Here is a 20,167-nt window from a genome sequence, read left to right as displayed (position 1 = left end):
TTGCTTCCATCTTCAGTCCTTTGGATCTCAGCCTCCTGAGTACTAGGATTACAGGTATGAACCACCACCACCCGGGTTACGCATGACTGTATCTGGCCAGCATTGAGCAAGCCAGCGGAGCAAGAACACATGCCCTGAATTGAAGGCTCAGTACTGGTGTGCGTGTGCATCACAAAAAAGATCATTTTCACCACTTTTGTCTTTGTGTAGCTGCATTACATTTTCAGACATTGTATTTTATTTAATTTTGTGTCTATACTGGAGTGAATTCTCAGTGTTGTGCCATTTGAGCTATGCCTCCATTCTGTTGAACATGAAAGGTAACCATTGGCGTACGTTACTAGCATCTGCTATTGTTTGGAAGATGAAGACACCCTTTCCCTCCCCCATTTTAGATAGAGTTAATATAGTCTAAATGCCAAATGCCCTTGTCTGTTTAACATTTTACATTTAATGAGATCTGTAATTATTCTTGAAAGGATCTCAACAGTTACTAGGTTATACATTGTAACACTGATTTTTCTTTTCTTTTTCATATACCAGTCATAATCATTGCTCTTAGTTAATGTAGTTTAGATTTTAAAACTTTCTAAGAAATGAGCTTTTTTCCTCTTAAAAATATATCCTGACTTTCAAATACTACATTAATATGACAAAAATATTTGATGGAAAATTTTACCATATGTTAAGTGGAAAATATATAAACTCTAAAAGTTAGGAAGGAGTTATGGTACTTTTCTCTATTTTACATATTTATATCAGATTTTCGTATTGTAAAATTGCAAATTTTATTAAGAAAAAATTTAAATCCCCGTTGACTGTTTGCATTGTTATAAAAATGTTATATTCATCTTGGAATATGTAAATAAGTATAACATTTTTTCATTTTGAGGCAGAGCCCTGCTCTGTGGCCTAGATTGGCCTTGAATGTGTGATAATCTTGACCTTGCGTTTTGAGTCCTGGAATTATAGGGGTATGCCACCAAGGCCAGTTTACAAAATATTTTTTATTTTAAAAATTTATACACATTATTGGCCTCTAAAATGTCTTCATGTATGGATCATTCATAATTTGATGGAAAAGAGACACTTAAGAAGTGCCTATTTGTTTCCTTAAATATATGAGAATTCAAAAGTATGTTCAGTAAAGCCTTCTGAGAGAGTGTACGGTTTTCCAGTGGACTTGTGCTTGTTTTTCTTAACCTCCTTCCCTATCTTTAGCAATAGGAAACTCAGAACAGCTTTATGCATCTATTAAGTCGTCACTAAATGCCTGTCAAATGACTCCAGTCAATGAGAGTGGGTTATGGTATGATCTGGTCTTTTTGTTGTTGTTGGTAGTAGGGCTTGAACTCGGCCTGGGTGCCATCCCTGAGCTCTTCATCTGAAGGCTAGCACTCTACCACTTTGAGCTACAGCACCACTTCTGGTTTTCTGGTGGTTAACTGGAGGTAAGAGTCTCATGGACTTTTCCTGCCTGGGCTGGCTTTGAACTGCACTCCTCAGATCTCAGCCTCCTGAGTAGCTAGGATTATAGGCGTGAGCTGCCCTATGCTGGCATAATCTAGTCTTATACTGATCAATTTAGAGAATGAATTAAAGGCATCATTTGCCGTTGGCTATAGAGGAGGAAAAGATCACCTGCTTCTAGAGAGTTTGAGGAAAACTTCTGAGATGAACTTGAGCCTGGCTTTAAGGATGGTAAAATGTAGATGGGGCAGAGGTAGAGTTGTGCTGTGGAGCTGGGTTGGGGGCAGGAGGTAATTAGAGGATGACTTGGAAAGGAGTTGACTGTCATAATTTGTAGTTTGTTCACACTTGTTTCAGTTCCTAGTATGCATTGCTCATTGGAGGACTACTCCTCTTCCTCTACCTGGAGCACTCTCTTCCTCTTATCCCTACATGTTAGTTTGTCTGCCCTCTGTCCCCGGTTTAGGATGGGTTTTCCTTGAGCACAATAGATTCCCCTTTTGTCACACATTTTGTAGTTACTGGCCCTTAGCTTTTTTGTTCAAGGCTGACTGCCACTTGCACAGTTCTACTTGAAGCTTTTTGGTGGTTGATTGGAGATGGAAAGTCTCAGAGACTTTCCTCCCTAGGCTGGCTTCAAACCACTGTCCTCAGAAGTCAGCCTCCTAAATAGCTAGAATTGCAAGCCATGAGCCACCAGCATCTGGCTTTACTTTTTACTGGTTAATTGAAGATAAGCTCTATAACTAGGCTGGCCTCAAACTTGTGAACTTTCTGCCTCTGCTTCCTAAGTGCTTGGATTACAGATCAGAATTACCATGATCATTTAAGGTTTTGTTTTTGTGTGCAAGGAATTAAACCTAAGGCCTGTACATGCTAGCAATCATTCCACACTGTGCTCTGTCCCCAGCAAATGGTATTTTATTTATTTATTTATTTATTTATTTTGCCAGTCCTGGGGCTTGAACTAAGGGCCTGAGCAGTATCCCTGGCTTCTTTTTGCTTAAGGCTAGCACTCTACCACTTGTGTCACAGCGCCACTTATGGCCTTTTCTGTGTATGTGGTGCTGAGGAATTGAACCCAGGGCTTCGTGTATATGAGGCAAGCACTCATACCCTCAACCCATATTCCCAGCCCCAGTGATATCTTTTGAATGAGTAGAAGTTCTTAATTTGAGGAGCAAATGTGGATAAACATGTTCATGTTGTTGGATATAAGAAAACTAAAAACCTTAAGGAGTACCCATTTTTAAAGATAGACATATGTACTTTCTACAGGAAGATGAACATACATTCTTTTTGATAAAAATATGCTGCTGTGATAATCCAGAGACTCAGCTGACCAGAGGTAAATAATTTAGATGTTCATGGCTTCGGTGGTTCACTCTTGTAATCAATCCTAGCTACTGCAGTTAGAGGCCAGGCTGGGCAGGAAAGTCCATGAAACTCATATATCTCCAATAAACTACTAAAAAAAAAAAAAAAAAAGCCAGAAGTAAAGCTGTGGCTCAAGTGGTAGAGTGGTAGCCTTGAACAAAAATAGTCAGGGACAGGGCCTAGGAGGATTTCAAGCCCCAGGACTGGCACCAAAAAAGAACTTAGATATATGAAAAACAAGCATAGCTCAACAGGATCCATTTATTGTACCCAGGAACCACTTTTGATAATTTAGTACAGTAGCATATAGGGATAGTACTTTGTCCATAGATTAAATGAACGAACTAGTCCTTAATGATTGATCCTAGTTAGTTATACATGAAACAAAAAATATTGAGGAGTTACTAGTTAGTTAGTGCCAGTCCTGGGCTTGTGCTTAGGCGCCGGCGCTCTCAGCCTTTCCTGCTGGGGCTCTGCCACTTGTATTAACTCCTAAACCTCTAAAGATGCCAGCCATATTATTAAAGCTTAAAACACAACCAGACTTTGAAGTAAATGACTGAGAAAGTAGAGATGTTCTTTAAGGGATATGAAGGGGAAAATGACAAAATAAAATTAGTCTGATTTGGGCATGTAACAGTATGGTAAAACTTAGTTGGATTTAATACTGAAAGTTGTGACTCCCCAGGAAAAAGGTGGTTATGGGCTGTGGAAGAAGAAAATGCATGAGGGTATGAAAGGCTTAAACAGCCTATTCACAGTTGATCCCATTCCTGCAGGTGACATGTCTGCATTAATAGACTTCCCATTTTAGCATATGTAGTACAGTTCTTTTTCATACAGCTTGCACAAATCAACAGATTTAAGTGTATTGATAGGCACGTAGTTTAACAAAACTCTACATTTGATTGGCTTTTTAAAAAAAGAGTTAATGCCATTTATAATATTATATAATTTACTTTAGAGTTAAAATTTAAGCATATATCTGTATTTGTTATATGTCTTAAATATATTCATCTTAACATGTATGTGTGTATATGTGTGTATTGTATGTGTATATAAATTTTAATGGAGGTTAGAATGTTTTGTATACCAAGTCAAGAAATCTTTCAGCTCTATTATGAGTTATTGGAACAAATAATTTTAAACATTGTTCTTGAAATCTAAATTCTTGAACGATGCTGGTGTAGTTCATGCTCTGTTGTATTTGTATGTCTTTTTAAATGGGGAATAATTAGGAGATTGCTTTTGCTTTCATGTTCCTATTAGAATTTTAATGTATCTTAGTAGAAAACTACATAGGTGGTTTAAAAAAATAGAATGTACTTACCTTCTCACATTTAAATTACACATAAGATGCTACATAGATTACTTAAATCAAGGGCTGGGAATATGGCCTAGTGGCAAGAGCACTTGCCTCCCATACATGAAGCCCTGGGTTTGGTTCCTCAGCACCACATATATAGAAAAGGCCAGAAGTGGCGCTGTGACTCAAGTGGCAGAGTGCTAGCCTTGAGCAAAAAGAAGCCAGGGACAGTGCTCAGGCCCTGAGTCCAAGGCCCAGGACTGGCCAAAAAAAAAAAAAAAAAATCTAGCTATTATTTCTAGTATTTTTATATTATAAACAGTTTATCCAGTTGAATTCAAAGGCAACAAGCTAGGGGGCTGGGGATATGGCCTAGTGGCTAGAGAGCTTGCCTTGTATACATGAGGCCCTGGGTTCGATTCCCCAGCACCAAATATACAGAAAACGGCCAGAAGTGGCGCTGTGGCTCAAGTGGCAGAGTGCTAGCCTTGAGCAAAAAGGAAGCCAGGGACAGTGCTCAAGCCCTGAGTCCAAGGCCCAGGACTGGCCAAAAAAACAAAAACAAAAAACAAAGGCAACAAGCTAGATGCTTGGTCTCAGTTTGAACTTAATTTTTTTTTCCACATTGAACTGAGCATGACTTTTCATATGGGATCAAGTGGAGAAGAGGTAAGATTTAGGACAGTGTAAAGGCATGGATTGGTTTTTATAAACGGTTGATGTTGTTTTTTTAAAAGCTAGTATATTTTAGGGCAGAGACCTGTTTTTATCTATTTGACAACATTGGCTGTCCCCCCTACTTCTCCAAGTCTTTATAAAATAATAACCCACTGAGCGCAAGCTGTTAATCCATTATGCTCTTGGCTGCAGATTTCCCAAAGCTGGGTGTCATAAACCATTGGGGACCATTTGTTTGACCAGGTCTTGGTACAGCCACCAACACTGTGGAGGCCCCAAAGGCTGGCAGGTTCTTGACAAATACCAGATGCCTCTCAAATGTTTGTACTATGGCTAGTCCTTTTTCCCCCTGTGGAAAAAGACTGACTTCTGCCAGTGACTTGATTTCTAGAGGAGCACTCACCGCTGCCACCTTTGCTCTTCTCTCTTTACATGGACCCCCCAAGAAAAGAATGGAAGTTAAGAAGAAAACCATCCAACTGTTGACCACAGTTCACATAGCTAAGAGCTTACATTAATTCTGAGACTATTTTATGTTCTGCAGAATCAAATATTACTCATCATCTGTATTTTTGTCCAGTGGCAACCTCAAAATCTGTAAACAGAGAGAGCTTTACAAATTGATGGCCTTTCCAGAGGGATTACTGCGGCATTAGAGTGATGTCTTCATCTGCCACTACCCTTGTCTTTAAAAAAGTCATTATTCTAATCACTTGCGTTGGTGAATTTTTATTCTTGTTTTCTGTTTTGATATTAAGAGGATTTGCACTTACCTTTTCCTTCTGGCGTGAGAGGCTCGCAAATGCCAGGCAAGTAACTGTATCCTCTGAGTCTCGCCCTCAGCCCTGGGCTGGCCCCCTGCCTCCTGAGTAGCTGGGATTCTAGGTGTATTCCACTATGCTCATCTTCATTGCAGCTCCTGCAGTAGAAAAAAAAATGCTGTGATTTATAAGGATATTTATTTTTGGCCCTTTGGGGGAGGGGGAGGATACTGGGGATATAACTTAAAGGACATTAGCCAGACTACCTTTTGATGCTGTTTTTCCCTTTAGGAAAGGGCAGTGTTAAGGACATTTTTGTTTACCTCATTGGTTGGCAGTTCAGTGTGTTTCTTGGTCAGTTCCATCTCTCTCATCTTGCTTTGGTAAGCTCTAGGAATATCTATGGGATGAGAATCCAGCACTTTGCCTTGAGGGACATTGATATTGGATTGCAAGATAATAGTGGCTTGGAGGTTAATGTTGCATTTTGTTGTAAATAAAATTTATATAACAGACTTGCAAAAAAAAAGAAAACACTACTATATTCTTTTGAGATAAAATTCACATGTTTAGTTTTTAAATATATAGTTAATTTTTTATTATTTCTACAAAATGTGGAAATACCAATTTCAAAACATTTTTTTTTTAACCATCCCCAAAAGAAGTTAACCATTGGCAGACCAAAGCTACTCTTCTTTTACCCTCTTCAGTAGTCCTTTGCAGGAGGTTAATCCTTCTAAAGTTTTAACTTTTCTTGGCGTGTGTGTGTGTGTGTGTGTGTGTGTGTGTGTGTATAAGACCAGGACTTAAACTCTTTACCTGCCACTTTTGCTCATTGGCTATCAGTCTGCCAACTGAGCCACGCCTTCAACCCTGCCAATTAAAAAAAAAAAAGAAAACATAAACTATTTGGTGTTTTATTAGTGGTTTCTTTATTTCTTTCTCTCTTTTATCTTGTCATACCAGAGTTTGAATTCAGGGTTTCATGCTTGCTAGGCAGGCCACTGCACTACTTCAACAATAGACTTTTTATTTTTATGTATTTTGGGTTGAAGTTTAAACTCAGGACCTCACACTGCTAGGTAGGCACTTGCCCTTAGGGCTCTTTAACTTAGTGCAATGTTTTGAAAGTTCTGTTTTGTAGCATGTATCATCCTTTTCTTGTAATTAAGTAATATTTCACTGGACAGATATATCACATGGAGTTTGTGAGCTAAAGAATATTTTGGTTTTTATGTTGTGAACATTCATATACAGATTTAAAAAAATTTTTTTATTGTCAGACTGATGTACAGAGAGGTTACAGTTTCATACGTTAGGCATTGGATACATTTCTTGTACTGTTTGTTACCTCCTCCCTCATTCCCCCCTCCCCCATATACAGGTTTTTATGCGACATATTTTTCAGCTTTTCTTGGTAACCTGGGGGAATTGCTTTGACAGTTTGAGAACCTCCAAGTTTTTCTATAGTAGCTATGCTGTTTACATTCCATGTATGTAGTAGCACTTGTTACTGTTTGTCCTTTTTAGTTTAGTCATTTAGTAGGTGGAAGTGGTATCTCATGGTTTTCCTTGACGATTTTGAGCACTGTCTACTCGTCATTTATGTATTGTTTTTGGAGACATATCCACTCAAATCTTTTTCCCATTTTATTTTTAAGTAGTGGTACAGAGGGAGTTACAATTCCATAAGTTCCCTTGGCCATTTTAAAAAGAATCAGCCTTTTACTGCCTATTCTCTCCACTGTATCAAAATTATTAAAACAGCAATGTTATAATTATAACAATTGAGTAGAAAATTCTTGCACTTGAAGTTAGTAATGTTAAAGAGACACAATTTAGTTAGGTTATATACAGTAACAGAATTTACAGTCCTCACAAACTTTCATGCTGTTTCTCAGTGGTAGAGCAATACTTAGTTGTTTCCCTAAAGAAATGTGCTTGTTTACTTCCTGGTAATTATACTGTCTCGTCTGGTAGAATTTAGTGTATGTAGAAGTAGTGGGCTGGTAATGAGAGGTTTGAAAATTGCATTTTAAGGAAAAAGTTTTAAAAGTTGACTCTAGAATTAAAAGCGGTAAATAACATTTAAAGCTAGAATTTAGGTACTGATTCAGTTTTTTAAGGCACTGAATCTGAAATGATTAGTAGATGCATAAAGAGTGACTTAAAATTTACAGAAGTGGGTGTAGTGGGGAAAGCTGTCTTATTCCAGTGTTGTAGAAACAGGCAGAGCGGGAAAGCACATTTCCAGGTCTCGGAGCCATCCTTGTATGTGGAGCCTGCCTGGTCAAGTAGATGTTTTAAAATTTTTCATTTGTTTTTCCTTCCCGCCCCCCCCCCTAATTTTTGGGCAGTCAGAAATATACTTACATGATTTTAAAGTGAATTCTTTATCTGGTAATGTTCCTTTTTTTCCTCATCAAAGAGAAAACTGGGGTTTCTGTGGAGGTTGGAATTTCTTTTCTCTGTTATCTGTTACTGTGGTAACAGAATTTGATCTAACTGATCAAATTTGAATTTCCAGGTTACTAGGAGACAAGCAGCCTGTCTTACAGATACTGGCACACAACACCTCTTTATTCTTTTGAGTGTCTGTATTTCTTAGAATCGCGAAGCTTCCTCTCTGAAACATGTGTTATGTAGAGTTTCAACCAAACTCTGGAAATATAAAATAAGTTAGGAATGTCAAGCTGGGTTTAAAAATTCACCTTTGCTCTTTCTTGCTGCCAACTCTTGTCCTCGCTGTCCTCCCTTCCCCCAGTTGTCCTTTGGCGGTTGTGAAGAGTCTTAAGAATGCCCTTTTTAAGGTGTCCCAGGAACATTCAACTTTCCTGTAGCTACTTATCCCAGACGCTTTCATTTACAAGAAAAAAACTGCCTTAGGTTACAATTCAGTTGTTTTAAGAGTACTTAAGATTAGATTGCTACATTCAGGAAATGTGCCTTTGTTGGTGGTTGCTTTTGAGACTGTGGTACCAGAATTCACTTGAAGTTGAGGTTTGAAATAATAACCAGCAAACATTTGTGGGGACCTGGTTTTGAATTAGCCAAGGGATTTGGAGACTTATATGGTCAGTTAAAATTTAATGGATTGGGGAGCTCTAGCTTCTGTTATGACCCATCAAGCCCTCTTTTGTTCTGTTCATGATAGGGTCTTTGCAGCAGCATGGTTTCAATGGTATATATTTTACAAGTACCTCAGTGGATAACTATGTTAATACTGAAGCTACAAAGTGACCCTTAAATTGGTTACATCACTACTTATGGATTATAGACTCTGATTCACCACCACTTCAACTTTTAAACACATATGGTCTCTTGTCACTGGAAAAATGAAATATGTCTGTTTTATGGCAGTGACTTGACTTGATAGTCTACAGCATTAATAGCAGGCAGACATAACAAAGGAAAGAGCATGAAATAACTGAAGCTGTGCCACTAAGAAAGTTGCTGAGCCAAGGAAGTGGTGTACTGACAGGTTTGAATCTTAGGCTTGTAAAACTCATTTATTTCAGATTTAGTTTCTGTATATGCACAGAATTCTGTGTGTAAGTCTCGATTTACCAGAAATTTGTTTTTGCTTTAACAGATTATAAGTGATATTCATTACAGAAATGAAAATTATAACACACGTATAAATAAATATTCCCTTATACCTCCTCCATTGCCTAGAGAGAACAGTGTTGACTTGTAGATATCTATCATTCTAGATCACCTTTCCAGTTTTTTCTTTTTTTTTTTAAGTTTATTTTTTTGCCAGTCCTGGGGCTTGGACTCTGGGCCTGAGCACTGTCCCTGGCTTCTTTTTGCTCAAGGCTAGCACTCTGCCACTTGAACCACAGCGCCCCTTCTGGCTGTTTTCTATATATGTGGTGCTGAGGAATCAAACCCAGGTTTTCATACATAACGAGGCAAGCGCTCTACCACTAGGCCATATTCCCAGCCTCACCTTTCCATTTTATGTCTTGTTAAAACAAAAAGTATATGATATATACTGTTTGTAAAATTCAGCTTTTTTCAATTGCCATTTCACCCAGAATATCTGTCCAAGTCATCATTTTTTTCATTTTTGTTATTATTTATTTTTGAGCCAAATTACATTTTTTTTTTGTAGCCCAGACTGGCCTTTAACTAGGTCCTCAGCCTCCCAGCTGCTGGGATTACAGGTGTGTGCCACAACACCCAGCTTTAAACAACATTTATATCTATTTTTTCTTTTTGTCTGATTATTTTTATAGAACAACTTCTTGGGAATAGGGTTGTTTTTTTTTTTAACAGGATTTAGGCATCTGAAGACTTTTAAAACATACTACCAAATAAGTACCTTTCCATAAAGGCTGTTCTAGTTTTCACATTCTCGCCTTTCTAATTGGCTTTTTTACATGCGTTAAGAGTGGAAACTTCTGTTTAGTTGCAGAATGAAGACGAGCCTGGGGAACCCGAGCAGGCAGCCGGCGATGCTCCTCCACCGTACAGCAGCATCTCTGCGGAGAGTGCAGGTAGGCCGGCAGCCCGCTGCCCTCCCAACCCCTTACCTCGCGCTCGCGGGCGTGCTCGTGGCTTATTGGTTATGAGTATCAGCTTCCATGAGCTGTCTTAGTTCTCATTTGTACTTACTGTTCTTCTGACCCGATCCCCATTTCCCTGTGACGTGTGTGTGTGTGTGTGTGTGTGTGCCAGTGAGCGCGCGTGCACGCACTTATGCCAACATGTGTGGGCACTCACACTCTGGTCCTGGCGCTTGAACTCGGGTCCCTAGTGCTCTGCCACTTGGAACCACAGCTCCATTTCTGGCTTCCTGGTAGTTGCTTGGACTCTCCTGGTCTCTCCGGCTCTGGCTGGCTTTGCACCATAGTCCTCAGATCTCAGTCTCTTCTGAGTAGCCAGGAGTGCCACCGGCAGCCAGCTTCCTTGCGACATTTAAGAGCTCACTTTCATTCCAGCCAACCCAATGTAAAGGAAGTTGAAATTCAGGAACCAGGCAATGACTTGAGTTTTCCTTTTTATAATTGTTTTATTTGATGTTGTGCCATTTATGACCCTGGGACCTATAACCAGGAATGTGGTAGGAAAGGTGAATAGAAATAGAACCCAGGATTTTTAAACATGCTAGGCAAAGTGTTCTACCACACAGCTATGTTCTAAGCCCTTTTTATTTCGAGACAGAGATTCTGTAGCCACAACTGTCTTCAAACTTGTCCTGTTGCCTCAACTTCTGAGTCGCTGGAATTAGTGTATACCACTATGCCCAGAGACGCTTACAAATTTTTAATTGAAAGAAAATCTCCCAACTCTTTAATCCTGTTCTTCATAGACTAAACTTTGGCCAGTCTCTTCTCTTCTCACTTTGTATCAGATTGCTTCATGGGGTTTTCATGAATATGTGTAGAAGGGATGGCGAAGAAGAAAGTAATGTCCGCAGAGTAACTTTTTTTTGGTTAGTCATGGGGCTTGAACTCTGGGCCTGGGTGCTGTCCTTGAGCTCTTCAGCTCTGCTACTTGAGCCACGGTGCCGCTTCCGGTTGTCTGGTGTTTAATTGAAGATAAGAGTCTCACAGACTTTCCTGCCCTGGCTGTTTTTGAACCAAGATCCTCAGATATCAACCTCCTGAGCAGCTAGGGTTATAGGCATGAGCCACTGGTGCCCAGCTCAGAGTAATTCTTTTTTTTTTTGGCCAGTCCTGGGCCTTGGACTCAGGGCCTGAGCACTGTCCCTGGCTTCCTTTTGCTCAAGGCTAGCACTCTGCCACTTGAGCCACAGCGCCACTTCTGGCCATTTTCTGTATATGTGGTGCTGGGGAATCGAACCCAGGGCCTCATGTATACGAGGCAAGCTCTCTTGCCACTAGGCCATATCCCCAGCCCCCAGAGTAATTCTTAATCACTAGAGTTTCCTCAAAGTGAACCAGTTTGCATAGAACCTCTTCTGTACCCTCTGAGTGGCATTACATGGCTACGTGCTGCTACTGAACTTGGCCTACTTCCAGGATAAACAGGCAAGCTGAAGCAATTATTTGTTGCTGGAGATCCCTAACAGCCTCCAAATCCTTTTCCAAGACAGCATATGTTCACTGATAGGAGATTGAGCCTATTGGTTGGTAGTCTTTGTCTGAGGCTGCCATTATAATTAAGTGGAATACAAATCAGAGTTTTTACCTCCATTTTGGCCTCTATTTACCTGAACTCTGCTATTAGTCTCCTTATATTTGTCTCACTATACTGGCTATGAATGCTTTATTAGGAATATCTGAAACTAAGTCTGCTAATATAAATAAGGTTTTGGAAGAATTCTAGGTCATCCGTTAGAATCTAAAACAAAACGTTTTCTAGCAAGTGTAAGGCCCTGGGGTTAATCTCTAGCACCAAGAAACAAAATACTTGAATACTAAGACTTGAAAAACAAATCACAATTTACTTATCTTTGTCCAGACTGTAATACTGGCCTTCCATTGAATGTACAAAGTGAAAATTACACCTCATTAGTAAGAATTTGGACTTTTTTGTCAGAAATGTTTGCTTGTATCTGTGATGAGTGATTGTGTATCAAACCAGCCCAGGCCAGAAGTTCTGAGCATTGGTGGTCCACACCTGTCATTCCAGCCAGGTGGGCAGTGTAAATAGGAGGGTGGGCGATGATCTTATTTGAAAAATAAGACCTTATTTAAAAAGTAACAAAAGTTAAAATGGTTAAGTGTATGACTTAAGTGCCCTGAGTTCAAACCCCAGTACTTTAAAAAAATTGGATTTCCTGATGAGTGATAAAAAGGTGTTGGTTTTGTTACATTCTTTGCTGTCCATTAGTATGTAATGTAATATTTTTCCTGGATAGTATCTTGAGTTTCTATTGTCTATAATTGTAAAACTTTTAATCATGTGAACAGAATTTTTTTTCAAACATTTTTCTGCCTTATGTACTTATATCTGATGCGCTTTTTTTCTTTTTGACTTAGGGATTACAGCTAGGAATAGTTTCTGGTAGATATCTTGTTCAAAGATTTACGAAGATGCCTTCATTCATTGAGATCTGCAGTGCTAGCTCAGTTTTCGTATCCATCCCACCCTTCCCCTGTCCTGGGGTTAGTGTACCCTGTTTCTGCCAACATGCTACCCTTTTACTTTTTCTTGGCTTTGTCTTGCTGTGGCCGGAACAACAAATATAAACTCATGAAAACAGATATGAATGTAAACTGTTGCTGGAATACAGGTCTAAGAATTGTCTCTTGGATAGAGTCTTTGGGATTTATAGTATTCCATCTTAATATTCAGAGGCCTTGGAACTAAAAAGAAAAAGCAGTTTACTTCCTAGTTCTCTATTGAGCTTTTAGCATTTGAAATAAGTGACATGCCAGGAAAATGGGTTTTTATGGATCATATATTACTGGCAACATGAGTGGCTCATCACTGTAACCCCAGCAACCTGGGAAGAGCAATTTGAGAACTACAAAGGCAAAAAGTTAAGTGAGATTTTTTTTCTTGTAATACAGATCAATGAGAGTGGAAACACAGTGATTAAAGAGGAAGTGAAAGATTAGAGATAAATAATTGTTCTGTAACTAAATCCGTTACCTTGAGTACATCAGATGAAAAAAATATATGGTAATAAAATGAGTTAAAATGTCAACACAAACCTGTAAGAAATTAATTTAAATGCCTTTACCCCTCTTAAAGTTGATTTCCATGTTTATTAATAGAAGAAAACTACAGTTCATATTTACATGAATACATATGAAATAGTTGTGGAGTTTTTTAAAATTGTTGTTGTTGTTTGAGATGAAATCTTACTATGTTGCTAGGCCTGAACTACTCCTCTAGCCTTAACTTCCCAAGCATCTGAATTACAGTTAAGAGCCACCATTCCCAATGTAAATGTGAAGTGGTTTTAGCTTAAATGCTTTGCATATCCCATTTTTAAAATTAAATGGATTTTTGAGAACTCACAGGATTTTTAAAGTATTAGTGTTTCAAAACAGGAGCAAGGATACAAAGTCTGGATTGTAAGTATCAAGAGCGTAAATTAGAAACAAATGGGTTTTAACTACCTTTCCTTCAGTTATTCTGTGTGTAGTTTCAGTTATTCTGTGTGTCTGGGTGTGTCACATTCAGCTACTCATCAAGTAATCATGACTTCGGTTTTTCTGCAGTATATTTTGACTACAAAGATGAGTCTGGGTTTCCAAAGCCCCCATCTTATAACGTGGCTACTACGCTGCCCAGTTACGATGAGGCCGAAAGAACCAAGGCCGAGGCCACGATCCCCTTGGTTCCTGGAAGGGTGAGTATAACTTGCCATCGGCAGACATCACTTCCAGTGCCCAGTCTGAGGTACTACGTAGGTTTGTATTGATTAGGAAAAGTACAGCTCGTTTTAAACAAATACATTTTCTTCTGTGAAATAAACATTTTCCCCCTGAAAAACGAAGAAAGGGTTATAAAGTGAACAGAAAATCGCTAGAGGAACCTGCTTGTTTACCCTATATTTTTACAACTACTACACCACTTTTTTTTTTTTTTTTTAACTTGGTGCCAATTCTAGGGCTTGGAATCGGGGCGTGGGTGCTATCGCTACGCTTTTTGTTTAAGACTACTACTTGCCACAGCTCCACTTGTGGATTTTTGGTCATTTTTTGAAAATAAGAGTCTCACTGAGTTGCCTGCCCAGACTGGCTTCGAAGTGTGATCCTCAGATCTCAGCCTCCAGAGCAGCTAGGGTTATAGGCGTGAGCCCCTGGCACCTGGTGATAGCCACTTTCTGAAGTCTTGGTTTGGCTGAAACATCTTGGGGGCTGAGTTAGGAAGCAGTGACCTTGTATTCATTCCGTACACTTAATACCGCGGTGTTAGGTGAGTAACTTCTAGAGAGGCCTGTGGAGAGAAGACCTATATATGTGACTTCATAGGATGAAACTTAGAAGAGAGACTTCAAATCTAGATGAGTCCCTTCAGCATAGTAAATTCAGATCCTATCTAGCCTTCTGCTAATTTGTGGGGCTGGGAGTGAGTGAGCCAGCCAGTAAATTTTAGGGAACTCTTGGCTCTTGGTGTTAGTCATAGATTTGATTTGAAAAATAATCACCCAGCTTAAGATTGGTGTAGTTAGGGCCTTGGGAGGTATTGAGAGAATACATGCAGGATGCAGTCTGCAGGAATGTGGAGGCAGTCAGAGCTTTTTGCTGTAGTCCTGGCAGGAAATGAAGTAAGTGATAAAAATGAGACCAGGCCGGGTGCCAGTAGCTTATGCCTGTAATCCTAGCTATTTAGGATGCTGACATCTGAGGATTGAGACTTGAAGCCCAGGGAAAAATTGTCTGTGAGACTCTCTATCTCCAGCTAGCCAGCAGAAAAGCCAGAAGTGGAGCTGTGCCTCAATTGGTAAAGTGCTAGCCTTGAGCAAAAAAAAGCTAAGAGTAAGAGACAGTGCCAAGCCCTGAGTCCAAGCCCCAGTACTGGCACCTTTTAAGACACTTAGTACTGTGTTCAATTGTTTGCTACATTTTGTATGTTTCCAATCCACAAATGTTGGGTCTCGTTCCAAGTTTTATATCTTCAGTATTCTGTTTTCAAATTAGGATGGAAATATCCTATCTACCAGTAAAATTGGAGGTGAATGTATTCCACACCGTTACCAATACAAATGCTTCCAGATCTGAGCCGTGGGCAGCTCTATAGATTGATATATAATCATGCAGTCCTTTCTTTGTGTGAGCTGGTTGACTATCTCAAGAGGTAGACCCTGGATTACATTCTAGAGTTTAAGCTATATTTTCCATATTATTTTTTTCTTTTATTGATAGAGCTTGTGCTTAATTAGTATGTGCAAGGTGCTGTATTTAATCCTGGCACCAAAAAAATTAAGTAGGTAGGTAGAAAGAAATGAATTCAGGTTATAAAATGAAAAATTCATTTAGAAGACTATAGATAGAAAAAATTATTTCTGGGCTGGGAATATGGCCTAGTGGCAAGAATGCTTGCCTCATATACATGAAGCCCTGGGTTCGATTCCCCAGCACCACATGTATAGAAAACGACCAGAAGTGGCTCAAGTTGTCAGAGTGCTAGCCTTGAGCAAAAAGAAGCCAGGGACAGTGCTCAGGCCCTGAGTCCAAGGCCCAGGACTGCCCCCCCCCCAAAAAAAAATATATATATTTCTGATTTTAGATTTTTTATATACAATGCGGAATGAAATTTTTAAAAATATTATTTGAACCCTTGATGCTCAGAGTTTTTTTTTTTTTTTTTTTTTTTTTTTGGCTAGTCCTGGGCCTTGGACTCAGGGCCTGAGTACTGTCCCTGGCTTCTTCCCGCTCAAGGCTAGCACTCTGCCACTTGAGCCACAGCGCCGCTTCTGGCCATTTTCTGTATATGTGGTGCTGGGGAATCGAACCTAGGGCCTCGTGTATCCGAGGCAGGCACTCTTGCCACTAGGCTATATCCCCAGCCCCAGATGCTCAGAGTTTTAAATTGAACCAAAGCAATAACTTTTCTCCTTGGTATTCCTATTTATTTCTTATTTTATTTTTCTTGATATCAGTTATTTGCCTAAAAGCCATTCGAACTTACCTTCCTCTTTTCCTTTTAATTTAGGATGAGGATTTTGTGGGTCGGGATGATTTTGACGATGCCGACCAGCTGAGGATAGGAAATGATGGGATTTTCATGTTAACTTTTTTCAGTAAGTATATATGTACACAGAGCAGAGTTGAGTGCTTTGGGTCTGTCTGGGGAGAGTACAGTTCAAGCAGTTGTGGGAATGCTGCATTGGCACACGAGCTAAGCCTTGTCTTCCAGATCTCCAGGACCCCTTGGCACACACAGTTCCTGCTTATGCTCAACCTGGACAACAGGAATGAATTGTCTTGTCTGATGAATTTTGTTCTGCAAGTTTCTATTTTCTGACATCTCAGAGTCAGCCAGGTTCTTCCCACTTGGATGTTTGACCCAATTATCTCACTTAGAGCTGAGCAACTACCTGGGCACTAGTGGCTCATACCTATAATTCAAGAGGTATGAGGATCACAGTTGAAAGGCCAACAGACTCTTACTTCCACTAAGTACCAGAAAACCAGCAGTGGTGCTGTGGCTCATAGCTCAGTGACGGCACCTAGGCCCTGAGTTCAAGTCTAAGACTGACCAAAAAAAAAAAGTGGCCAGCTATGTGCCGTATTGAAACATCAAGGAAAGTGGCCACGTATGGTGGCTCATACTCCTCACTACTTGGGAGGTAGAGACAGGAGGGTGGAGGTCTGGACAGCCTAGGAGGGGACCTTATCTGAAAAACAGACTAAAGCAAAAAGGATTTGGGATATGGTTCAAGTGGTCCTAATTCCAAACCCTAAAACCACCAAATAAAATAACCACCAATGACCAAGAACTATAAAGAAACTACAGTACTTATACAGACAATATTTATGTAAATTGTCAATTCATAGAGCAGGAGGACGAGTAACTTGAATCAATTTTTTAAAGAATGTCTGGTCTTTCTCTGAGCCTCTTTGTGCTCAGGGCTAGTGCTCTTCCACTTGAGCCACAGTGCTACATCCACCTTTTGTATGATTACTTGGAGAGAAGAGTCTCCTAGGGACCTTTCTGCCCAGACTGGCTTCAAACTGTGATCCTTAGATCTCAGCCTCCTGAGTGGCTAGATTACAGGTGGGAGTCACTGGTGCCTGGCCCCCAAGTCATTTACTGAATATGTTACTGAAATATGTCACAGCAAATAGCAGAGGTCATATGTCTACAGTTTGGTGATGGATAGAAGTAATGTAATAATGAAAAACATGATATTCACGGAGGACATTGTTGCTTCCAGGGAAGGCAGGAGGGAGGACTGTTTGGGGAGAGGTGCAGGAAGGGTCGTGAGGGCTGGCTATCTTTGATCCTAGTGAATGTCTTAAGCAGAGGCAGTGTAGAGCACTTGAGTTCTTTGACTAACGGCCTCCTTTTCCAATCTGTTTTTCTAGTGGCATTCCTCTTCAACTGGATTGGCTTTTTCCTGTCCTTTTGCCTGACCACCTCAGCTGCAGGAAGATATGGGGCCATCTCAGGATTTGGTCTCTCTCTAATTAAGTGGATCCTGATTGTCAGGGTAAGTGGTATGATGGAAATGATAGATTGCAAATGATTTCTGACTCCAGGGTATGTAGTCAAAGCTAGAGAATATTGGTCTGTAATGATCCCTCACCTATCACGGAGCTGCATTCCAGAGAACCCTCAATAGGTAAGAATGTGGAAATAGCAGCGTTGTATAGTTGTTCCTGGCTGTATTGCGGTTGACTTACTGCCACGTCAGGGATTTTCAGCTATCTCGAGGGTCTCTGGAACATAACTTCCACAACAGATGAGGGATCACTATTTATAACCTGTGATACAGTGAATCTATAGTGAGCCGAGACATCGCGAGGGATGACTGTATTCTACTGGATGTTCACCAGCTGCTTTCCCTGCTTCTAATGCTTAAGATTGACAGTGGGTACATTCTGGTTAGTTTTTATAATTAACGATTACCACCTCGCTGGCCTCATAAAAAAGCAAGCATCCTCTCACTAATTCTAAAGTTAGTCTAGATTTTTCTGTCCTTTCCTTTTTTCCGATTCCTTCCTCTCCCTTCCAGGATTGGTTATGCTGAAATAATACGCTTTAGGGGAGGCAGAAGTGTTTAACACACACCACTCCATTAGGGATCCACCTCCGAAATAAGTTACAGAAGAGTGTCTTCAGGGATGTGGAAGTCCCCAGTTAAAGTTGCTTGTAGTGATTTATGTTCTAACAGGTCTGGACCTCTTTGTCCAAGTATTCATTGATCTCAGGTTAATTTATTCCTATTGTTAACCATAATTATATACAAAACGAATGTGTCAGAAGTTAGTGTACTTTAACTATTTAAAGGATGTTGATTGGCCACTGCAGTTTTTCTAGTAGTTCTGCCTTATTTTTCAGAAGCACTTTTTAGGGTTCCCCAATCTTCTGATCATCTCATCAGATTTCCCCTAGACATCTAGTATGTATTTATCTAACACATAAAACTGTAGGCTAAGAAACCAAGCCCTTAAGAAATTTTTATTTCATCTGCAAATTTTAATTGTTACTGTATTAAGAAATAAAATACTATTTTGTAGTTTTCCCTTACCGTCTTTTTGTTTATTTGTTTTGTTTTTGTTGCCAGTCCTGGGGCGTGGACTCAGGGCCTGAGCACTGTCCCTGGCTTCTTTTTGCTCAAGGCTAGCACTCTGCCACTTGAGCCACAGCGCCACTTCCACCTTTTTTTTTTTTTTAATATGTGGTGCTGAGGAATTGAACCCAGGGCTTTATGTGTACGAGGCGAGCACTTTACCACTAGGCCATATTCCCAGCCCCTCCCTTATCGTTTTTTAAAGTTTCAGTTATTGTGAACTTGATTAATTTGAAAACATGGAAGTTTCAGAAATAAATTATAACTTTTAAATTATATTCTAATATGATGTATTATTATTATGCCAATCCTGGGCTTGCTCAGGACCTGGGCATTGAGAGTTATTTTTTCCCTAAGTCCTGGGGCATGGTACTCAAGGCCTGAGCCCTGTCCTTGGCTTTTTTTTTGCTCAGTCTGCCTCTTGAGCCACAGCTCCACTCCCAGCTTTTATTTTTAATTTTTAAAAATTGTTCTTGGTAGTTAATTGGAAATCAAAGTTTCATGGACTTTCCTGCCCTGGTTGGCTTTGAACTGCAGTCCTAAGATAAGCTTCTTGAATAGCTATGAATATAGACATGAACCATCAGCACACAGCTTCAAATAATTCTTATTTTACCTAATAGTGGTCCAAAGCAAAAAGATAGTTATCTTGGCAGTTTGGATATGCCAAAGAGAAGCTGTAGAGTACTTGCTTTTAGTGACACGGTGAAACTTTTGGCTTAATAAGGAAAGAAGAGAAATTTTATATTGAAGTGTGTGTTGTGGGGTTTTATTCTTTGTTTGTTTTGCAGTATTGAGGTTTGAATTCCGGACCATGATTTCTAAAATATATAGTACAGTAAGATATTCTGAGAGAACAACATATTTGTATAATTTAATGTAGTGTTACAATTATTTTATTTTAGTAGTATTGTTGTTGCTCTTTTATGCCTAGAGTTGTTTTGTTTTGTTTTTGCCAGTCCTGGGGCTTGGGACTCAGGGCCTGAGCACTGTCCCTGGCTTCTTTTTGCTCAAGGCTAACACTCTACCTTTTGAGCCACAGTGCCACTTCCAGCCTTTTCTGTTTATGTGGTGCTGAGGAATTGAACCTAGGGCTTCATGTATACCAGTCAAGCATTTCATCTCTAAGCCATATTCCCAGCCCTTATGCATAGTTTATAATTTAAATATTGTATTTACTTTAGTTACTAAATTTTATTCTAGGAAATAGATTGACCATCATAAAATATTGTGTTTAAATTATAAAAGTTTCTAGATTATCACATAAATTCATTAATATTTTTACCTTGTTTCATAATTATTCATGGCTTAGTCATACTGGGTCATCATTGGCCTTGTGTCCATATGACAATCCCTTAATATTTTAATTATAATAACAAACACTAAAATCACATGTACATATTTCAC

At 39.5% G+C, this 20,167-nt stretch overlaps 1 protein-coding gene across 2 annotated transcripts in view; it reads left to right on the top strand.

Annotated features, from left to right (window-relative positions):
* Ndfip1 (Nedd4 family interacting protein 1) overlaps window positions 1-20,167 on the top strand; it is a 39,203-nt gene that overhangs the window by 7,739 nt on the left and 11,297 nt on the right. The window contains exons 1-5 of one of the 2 annotated variants that reach the window (XM_048331136.1): window positions 4,776-4,822; window positions 10,007-10,094; window positions 13,737-13,867; window positions 16,177-16,264; window positions 17,553-17,677. In XM_048331136.1, coding sequence (XP_048187093.1) covers window positions 4,790-4,822; window positions 10,007-10,094; window positions 13,737-13,867; window positions 16,177-16,264; window positions 17,553-17,677 — 465 coding nt within the window. In that variant the 5' untranslated portion in view covers window positions 4,776-4,789. Of the gene's footprint in view, window positions 1-4,775; window positions 4,823-10,006; window positions 10,095-13,736; window positions 13,868-16,176; window positions 16,265-17,552; window positions 17,678-20,167 lie in introns of those variants that run through there. The other variant, XM_048331135.1, reaches the window with a different exon arrangement.

Source organism: Perognathus longimembris, chromosome 22 (assembly GCF_023159225.1).
Source record: "Perognathus longimembris pacificus isolate PPM17 chromosome 22, ASM2315922v1, whole genome shotgun sequence".
Taxonomy (NCBI): Eukaryota; Metazoa; Chordata; class Mammalia; order Rodentia; family Heteromyidae; genus Perognathus; species Perognathus longimembris.
This window is presented reverse-complemented; position numbering and strand designations above follow the sequence as displayed.